At 49.0% G+C, this 8,657-nt stretch overlaps 1 protein-coding gene across 1 annotated transcript in view; it reads left to right on the top strand.

Annotated features, from left to right (window-relative positions):
* The first annotated feature begins 212 nt into the window (after nucleotides 1-212).
* The window catches only part of LOC121482676 (nuclear RNA export factor 3-like), a 24,776-nt gene continuing 16,331 nt past the window's right edge, over nucleotides 213-8,657 (top strand). Inside the window, 15 exon segments of the mRNA XM_041740492.1 lie at nucleotides 213-216; nucleotides 2,965-3,139; nucleotides 3,361-3,514; nucleotides 4,130-4,213; nucleotides 4,308-4,412; nucleotides 4,537-4,617; nucleotides 4,740-4,838; nucleotides 5,175-5,273; nucleotides 5,438-5,547; nucleotides 7,359-7,395; nucleotides 7,748-7,816; nucleotides 7,902-7,957; nucleotides 8,107-8,214; nucleotides 8,335-8,393; nucleotides 8,504-8,619. Of these exon segments, the coding sequence (XP_041596426.1) occupies nucleotides 213-216; nucleotides 2,965-3,139; nucleotides 3,361-3,514; nucleotides 4,130-4,213; nucleotides 4,308-4,412; nucleotides 4,537-4,617; nucleotides 4,740-4,838; nucleotides 5,175-5,273; nucleotides 5,438-5,547; nucleotides 7,359-7,395; nucleotides 7,748-7,816; nucleotides 7,902-7,957; nucleotides 8,107-8,214; nucleotides 8,335-8,393; nucleotides 8,504-8,619 (1,356 nt within the window).

The following is an 8,657-nucleotide window of genomic DNA, read 5'->3' as shown; positions in this document are numbered from 1 at the left end:
TGAGGTTGTCTTCTCCAATGCCTTTGAAGAAGGGACTTCCCATAAAGACTCCATCTTGCTTGTGTGGCGCTGACAGAGGGGTTCGGGACCTCCCCTCCCCTTCCTCAGCAGCCGTCGTTGATCTCCAAACCTCCAGCTCCAGACCCCACGGACTCTCTTCGCAAGCAAACCGGGAAGACATTGGTGACGGATCACTGCCTTCAGTCCACACCATGGGTGAGTTGGTCAGCATGAGGCCTTGGTCTCAGATCCCCAGAGGGTATGAGGAGTTCTGGGCCCCTTCCCAAACCACATCACCCCACAGGACACCCAGCCAACCCCCTTTTAGAGAAAGGGTGGAGTGGCCCAGGCTGACTATTCTCCACTCTCTTGAAATGGGCTAAGTGGGCCCTGACGTTCCCATCCTGGTTCCATTCCACATGGAAAACTTCCCCTCCTATGGAAGTGGTCATGGCTGAGGTGAATTTTCTTCACTGGTTGAGGGGATAGACCTGATTTATGTGGTCTTCACAGGTCCAGAGTTTGGAGAGTGGGGAGGGTCTCCTAGGTTGGTGAGGTAGGAGGCAAATGGGAGGGGGTGTTGGTATAAATTAACATTCTCTGGATGCCTGCTAGAGGCTGGGGACAGGCAGAGCACCCACCATTACCCTTGACTCTTACATCAACTATTCAGGGTAGACTGTATTACCCCCATAGAAGTTTCTTGAGGTTTGTTTTATAACCCAGCATATGACCTCTTCTGGAATGTTCCACGTGTAGTGGTTATGTGCCCTGTTCCACGCCAATTAAGTAAATTTGTTAGTTTACTTAATTCTCATTTTAAAATCTCCACCTAGTGGAATTTATGTCTGCCATTTTATAGGTCACTCAAGGAGGTGTGCTAATGTTTCCCACTGTAATGGTGAATTTATCCATTTCTCCTTTTGCTGTGATCACTTGCTTTGCACCTTTTGGCTCTGTGTTAAGACACGCACACAAATTTAGAATTTTGTACTAATGGCTTCTTTTTACATTGAAGCTTTTATAATAATGAAACATCCCTCTTTTCTTTAGCAATGTTTTTCCCCCTTGAATTAATACCTTTCCCTTTAGTAATATGGTTACACCAGCTTGCAGTACATTAGTGTGTAGGTACACTATTTAGGTACACTGTACCATTTAGGTACACATTTTGCCTTCTTTTAGTTTTATTTTCAAATTTTCTAGACAATTAAACTTTGCATGTGTCTCTTTTAAGGAGCATTTGATGGAATTTTTTTTTCTAGGTTCATAATATCTGGTTTTCTATTTGGAATATCCAGTCTGAAACTTTTAATGTAAATATAGGTATAACTTGATTTCTATACAGCGTGTTAACTGCACATTTATTTCTGCCTGTTGTAAGGCCCTTTTCCTCTCCTTTCCTTGAAATTATTTAGTATTTTTTTTAGAGGGAAGGAGAGGTGGGGAGGGGCAGGGGAGAGGGAGAGAGAGAGAGAATGGCTCTCTCTGAGATCATGACCTGAGCCAAAATCAAGAGTCGCACCCTTGGGGCACCTGGGTGGCTCAGTCAGTTAAGCTGCGACTCTTGGTTGCAGCTCACATCTTGATCTTGGGGTCATGATATCAGGGTTGTGAGAGAGAGCCCCGCCTTGGGTTCCATGCTCAGCGTGGACTCTGCTGGAGATGATCTCCCTTTCCTTCTCACTCTGCCCCTCCCCTCACCCCTCCTCTTTCTCTGTCTGTCTGTCTGTCTGTCTCTCTCTCTCTCTCATGAATAAATAATAAAATCTTTTTTAAAAATTGGACCACTTAACCAACTAAGCCACCCAGGCAACCCTATATTAGTATTAAATTGTTACCTTATTTGGCTGGACAGTTAAACATTCTCATAGTATTTACCCTTAATACCATAATGTACTTTTTTGCCTTTTCACGGTCTGATGTAAATTACTTCTTTAAAGCTCTTCATTCAGACAGTGAAGGAATGTTGAAACACTTTGATTCCACTCACACCCTCCCAAGGTATTGCCATGAATTTTAATTCTATGTATATTTAAACCCCTAGAAGAAATTAGCCTCATGGTGCTATATAGTCGATACTCATTTAGACTTGCCTACATATTCACAAATGCCATTCATTAGTCTTTCTTTCCTGCATCTCTGTGCCTCCACGTGGGATCATATTTCTTCTGCCTGAAGGAGAACCTTTAACATTTCTTTTAGTCTGAGTCTTCTGGTCACAAATTTTCCCAGTTTTGCTACATTAACATCATTGTGAAATGTACATCTTTTCTTTAGGAATGTTTTTCCTTAAAGCATACTTTGTCTCCTCTTAGTATTGTTATACTGACTTGATTATCCCGTTACTTTGGGAAGGTTCTCAAGCAAGATCTCTTCAAATGCCACTTCTCCACGTTTCCCTCTCCTTCATTCTGGGACTCAAATGAAGCAGGTGTTAGCTATGCCTACTACATCTCATTTAATTCTCTCCTCTCTCTTCTGGTATTATCCATATGATGTCTCTCCAGGCTATTCTGGATATTTTCATTAAATCTAACTTTCACTTCTCTAATTCTTTCTTCAGGTGGGAACTCACTCTTGACCCTTGAACCATAACACCAAACTTTCAGGGTGGATTTTGTTATCCCCCAAGGCAGAGGAGGGAACTGTGAATTAGAGGTGCTAAGCAACTTGTCCCAGGTCACCTAGCCTGAAAAGGGCAGAGCAGGGGGCTAACATCACAGATGAAACCCTAGGCCCAACCCCTTTCCTCTGTGCTCGATCTCTTCGTGGCTGCAAATGCTCCCCACGTCTCATCCTCCCAGGAAAGGGAACCACAGTGAAGTTTTTCAACCTTTTTGGCACTGTGCCCTATTTTGTTTTTGGATGATAAAAGTCAGTGATATTTATTCATTAGCCATGGTATTTCCCCAGAACCTTTTGTGGCATTTGGGACCACTGACGTGTTGTTCTCAATTTCAGGGCATAATAACGTAGGTAACTCCTTGCAAAGAAGAGCAAGATGCTGGAGTATTTACCAAAGGAGATATAACAACTGGTCTGAACAAGTCAGTTCTGGCATTCGTCCTTCATCCCACCAGCAGCAAGATGGAGATCCAGCAACAAATGGCACTCACATGAGCACGCGAGTAAGATAGTAAGTGACCAGTCAGCATAGCTGAAATGTACCAGCCAGTGGAACACATAGCCTTGTAGTTGAATACGTCAGTCTCTTCTCCAACCTCGAAGAGTGAAGAATGATAGAATCAGGATAATGATTGAGCAAACTTTATTGTACCCTGGGATCAGTGGGAAAATGTGTAATAGAAGACTTTCTGAGCACATGTGGACTACTTTCTTCTCTCCACTTGCCCACAGCACTCCCTATGCCATTCCACCGTGTCATTGGAGAGGCAATTTTCAGAAACAAGACCAAGTCCAAGCTAACATGGAGGGAGAGCAAAAGCCTCCAGAGAGAAAAATGGAGGGGGAGAGGCAGGATGAGACCTCGGGGAGCTGGTTCAAGATCATAGTGAGTGTCTTGGCAAAAGGGGCCTAATATGCAGAAGAAGGTGAACAGAGGAAATTGTGTTGGACTCATGTAGAGATGCTGGGTACTTTTCTGGGGCAGAGGAGTGGGTAAGCAGTCTTTTTATTAACAGGAGTTAACATCCTAGATTAAGTAAGGGCAGACTCAGAGAAGCAATATAAAGGGAACAGACTGACTACAGGGAGAATCTGGTAGGTTGTCTAAGAGCAGAGGAGACTACAGCCAGGGAGATGGAGCAACTCCACACCGGAAGGCTCAGTTTAGCTCTAGCTGAATGTGGGAGGAGGTTGAGTCTCTGGTGTCCCCGTTGGAGAGGCAGGCTAAGGCACCCTGCCCTGAGCTAAGATCACTTGGAACTTTATAAAAGGAAGTACATGTTAAACATCTTAAGTTGATTATTTGAAGAAAAGCATTTGAATGGAAAGGAAATCCATGTCTGGTACAAACGTTTGCAATAATGGATAATGTCCTATCAGAAGAAATTATTTTAAAGCCCCCCCCCCCAAAATGTATGAGACGAAGACAATGGTCTTCCCTAACCTTCTCTTAACCTTGGACTCCATTATGTCAATCTCTTCTCCCATATCTGCCTCCTAGATTCCATTCGGCATCAAATATGAAGAGACGTGGCTGCTGAATCTGATTCAGGGACAATGCAGTGTCCCCTTCACCCCAGTTGAAGTAAGAGAAGACAGTGAGGCAGATGAGAAGAAACAGGGCAGATGAGCAGTGTCTTGGGTCTCATATTCTCTTTCTCTTGCCATTCTCCCTCTAGTTTCACTATGAGAAAATGCAGGCCCAGTTCTTTGTTGAGAATGCCAGCATTGCCTTTGCATTGAAGAGTGTCAACGGGAAGATCTGGGATGAGAATAATGAAAGGGTGCGTGCCAAGGGCATGACTGTGGCTAGTTGGGGGCAGGAGGGCAAGAGAGGGGTAAGGTCTTGCGTGATCCCAAGGCTCAGGTTTCCTGGTACTTACCCAGCCCCTCTTGTGTTCCCTACAGGTCTCTGTCTTTGTCTACCCCTCTGACGCACCCCACTCTGTGCAGAAGGAGTTGATATCAGAAAAGGTGGAGCAGACAAAGGTAATGCAGACTCAAGACTAGTTGTGCATCCACATCCAGACCCACATCTTCTTCCCACACCTATCGCCTCCCCCATCTCCACCTCAAACTCAGAGCCACTGACCCCATCTCTAACTCTGCAGCTGACCATGAACAAATGATACGTAGTTTCCCAGCAACCTCTTAAGAGCCAGAGAGTCCCCTATGCCTCTGGTATGCCCACAGCAGTAATTCTAGGGCATGTGAGGGCATAGGGGTCTGTCTGGGAGGGAGACATAGGGATGGTAACGTGGGGAGGGGTTGGAGCTAGAGCTGTACCAGCCGGGCCTCTCCTCAGCCTTCTGATTGCCTCCTCTGGGCTTCTCGGAGACTTGATCACCCATGATATTGCAATGGTACTGAATCCTAGAAACAGCATGGCTGCCTCCCTGCAGACCCATGGAAAGAACATTTCCAAGGTGAGGACTCAGGCCCAGTGCTGAGACTGATGGTGAAGTGGGAGAGGTTAGGTAGAAGAGGCACATTGGCCCCAGATATTCCCTGTTGGGGTCCTCACTCTAACTTTTTCCTCATCATAGCTTTTGCCCTTGAACCCAAGCAACAACAAGCCTTACCAGCGGGATGGCCCATCCAGCATTATGCAGAATGCCTCCAGTATCAAGCCGTTGAACAGTGAGGTGAGGTGTGGTACCCAGGTCCCTCTTTGAAAGGAAGGCGGGAGTGCTCACGGAGTGGTGACAAGAGTCAGGAAGTGGACTTGTTGGAAAAGGGAAGGGTTGCGGGTGCAGGATCATCCTGGCCATCTTTCTCTGCTCCATGTGTTTCCTCCCTATAATTATAGGTGAAATCCACAAGGGAGTTGGACAAGAGCAAAAGCCTGCAGCCAGAAGAGATGAGTGCCAACAGAAGCTCCCTGTGCACCGCCTTTCCTGATAAATCAACCAACATAAGGTCAGTTGTACACTATGTCACCCCATGGGACTCTGAACTATGCCTTATGATGCCTGTTTGGAGGAGGCAGCAGCTCTGTTCCTTTGGGGGGGAGGACCAGAGGCCCTATGCTCTCCTCCCTCTGTCCCTCACCTGTGCTTAGAGGTCTCCTTCCCTTCCTCTGACCTGCTCACCTGTTTGTATGGTCTGGGATCTGTTTGCAGGCTATCTGCACACAGTTTTCTCTAGCGTGCCCTCTGCAAAGTGTGATCCATGAAGCAGGGCTCCCCTTCCTCACTAGGACCAGAATGACCACCTTGAACCACATGCTGTGACCTGGACAGAGAAGGGCCCTCTAGCCCAGAGCCTCATGCTGAGACAGGCCTTCCAACTCCCTCCTGAGACAGCGTTTCCCTCCCTTGTTTTGAGAGGGAGCCTCCTTTCCTTGAACCAAATGTATTGCCCGCCCCCCGCAACCCACCCAATCTCAGGCAGCCATGATGGCTTTCCTGCCCCATGCTGAGGGCTGAGGTCCTGGGGAGCTGTTCCCTGAGGTCCTGTTCCTCTGGCCCAAAGCCAATATCTGGGCCCTCCCTGGGAGACACCAGGGTTCCCTGAGTCAGGGGGCCAGAAGTGGGTGACTTCCAGTGAGCCGAGGGCTTTCCTGAAGCAGGGATGGAAGGCAGAGGGCAGAAGTGCTTGAGCATAATGAAAGACAGGCCTCTCAGAGGCACTTCCCCCTCCCCTCCTTCCACACATCTCATCAACCCGACTGGTCCTTCAGGGGAGCCCTGGGGATCCTGACATTGGTATAATTCCTCAGGCTAGGAACCAACTGAGACAGGCACAGGTGCACAGGAGCCATCAGGAGGGAAAGCAGGGATCATAAGAGGAGGCCACAGAACCTCAGCCGTGCTGACCTGGGGCTTGACCTTCTACTCCTTCTGGGACAGGTCTCCTGCCCCCATGGTTGCCTTGTTCCCCATGCCCAGCTTGGATTGAGCTCACACAGGTGACAAAGTTTCAACCAGCATCCAATGGGCCCCCAGCCCAACACATGCATGTTTTCCATTCTTACCTTGGGTGCTAGGGCCAGCCAGGGCAGACGAAGGAAAAGGCTGCAGCCATGGGGCCATTTCCTCCTTCTCTCTTCCTTCCTGACCCCCGCCACCATGGTAGAGCTTCTTTCCCTTCCCTTTGCTTTGCTTTCTCTTCCTCTTAGTCTCTGGTTCTCCTATGTCTCTCTCGCCTTTCTCCTCCTACCCTCTCCCCCTCTTCTGTCTTTATCTCCCTCCCTCTCCCTCCCTGCCTCCTGGTTCTTGCCTCACTCACTCCCATGCCCCAGCATCCTGGGCCATCCCTTGGTGGTGGGGGGGGTCATAGTGCTGCAGAATGCTGGACCCCTAGTGAGGTAGCAGAGTCCTGGGCGCCCACCCCATTCCCTCTTCTCTCTGGAGCCTTTGGTAGGGATCTGAAGGAAAGAAGGGAGGCAGGGAGGGGAATTCAGCCCTGGAGCCTGAGCTCCAAATGTTGCTTCTGGTGGCACTGGAGAAGGGAGTCAGGGCAGTCTAGGTGGGAGCCGCCCAGGGGGAAAGAGAGGGAGGAGGGGGTGGGGTGGAGAAATGGAATCAGAGACGAGGGGAAGAGAGTGTGTGCTTTCCCTATAGGTCAATCCACAGTGGAGGTGCCAAGGGCCCCGGAAGGCTGGGACACTGTGGTGTAGGTGGGACATACTGGGCTGTGAGTCAGGTGTAAGTGTGCTTGCTCCTATGACGAAGGACACTTGCAAAGAAAGTTTCACTAACTTTTCTATTTTGTCTGGATTTATGCAGCTCCATCCTGGAATTGTTTCCCAAGTTATTATGCCTGGTAGGTGTATTCCTTGATCATTGACTTCTCTACTGGCACCGATGCTTCCCACAACCTGCCCTGAAGCCATCTAGGTCTTGCAGAAGTTACAATTTCCATGACCCTTAGACCTCATGGAGGTACAGATTCGTGTGGGAACCCGACAAGGGCTCCAGATCTCCTTCAACCACGTTCTCCACAGGCATCAGGGACCTCAAGACGACGATCCCAAATGTAGTCTTGCCCATGTAATTTCAAGGGCCATTTTACACCTGGCCTCTGACCCTCACCCTCTCTGGGGCCCATCCTTACCCTGATTGTCCAGTACCAGCTCCTGGTCTACACTGCCCACTTCCTCTTTTCCTTTTCCCAGGATAGCCAGGAGTCACCTTCACCAACCAGCATTGGTATTGCAGCTCACAAGAAGTTACCAACCTGCAAGGTGAGAAGGGTGGATCAAGCAGGGTTTTGGGTGGTGCGTGAGGAAGGGGTATCAGCCATGGTCCTGAGGACCATTGTGATTTCAGGGAAGCTTCTTTGGATCTGATGCACTGAAGAGTCTAATCCTGCAATTCCTACTGCAGTAAGTACTCCTGGGAATCTGGGGAAGGGGATGGCTAGGATGGGTGAGATCACCCAAGCTCAGGACTGCTGACTGGGTCTTGAAATCTCATTTGGGGTCTAGACCACAGAGATAGACTATCCTCATTGCCACCCCCCATCCCCCCACAGGTACTACTTGATCTACGACTCTGGAGACCGTCAGGGTCTCCTCAGTGCCTACCACGATGAGGCCTGCTTCTCCCTGACCACTCCCTTCAACCCCAAGGACCCAGCCCTGTGAGTAGCAAAACTCAGACTGTGCTCCTGGGCCCTGTGGCTCCCCAGCAGACACAGGGCAGCTCCTGGAAACACTCACACTGGCCAGACCACCACCTCTTGTTCCCTTTTCTCTCCTAGAAGCAGCTTGTGTGAATACTTCAAGGAGAGCAGGAATTTGAAGAAACTTAAGGACCCCTGTGCGTGTGTGATGGGGAATACTGGACAGGGAAAGGGGGTGTGAGGAGATAATTATAGGGTCCCAGGTGTGGCAACCCCTGACCTTTGCTCCTTTCTCCTCTCTTCATAGCCCTGCGTGTTCAGCTGCTGAAGCATACAAAGTGTGACATCGTGCGCTCCCTCTGTGTGCTGCCCAAAACTCAGCATGACCTCAGCTTCTTCGTGGTGGACATGTGGTTCCAGACGGTGAGCATCAGTCTCCTCCCTTGGGCAACCCCAGAAAG

The sequence above is a fragment of the Vulpes lagopus genome, chromosome X (genome assembly GCF_018345385.1).
Source record: "Vulpes lagopus strain Blue_001 chromosome X, ASM1834538v1, whole genome shotgun sequence".
In the NCBI taxonomy this organism is placed as follows: Eukaryota; Metazoa; Chordata; class Mammalia; order Carnivora; family Canidae; genus Vulpes; species Vulpes lagopus.
Note: the sequence above shows the minus strand (reverse complement) of the source record. Positions and strands in the feature narration are given on the sequence as shown.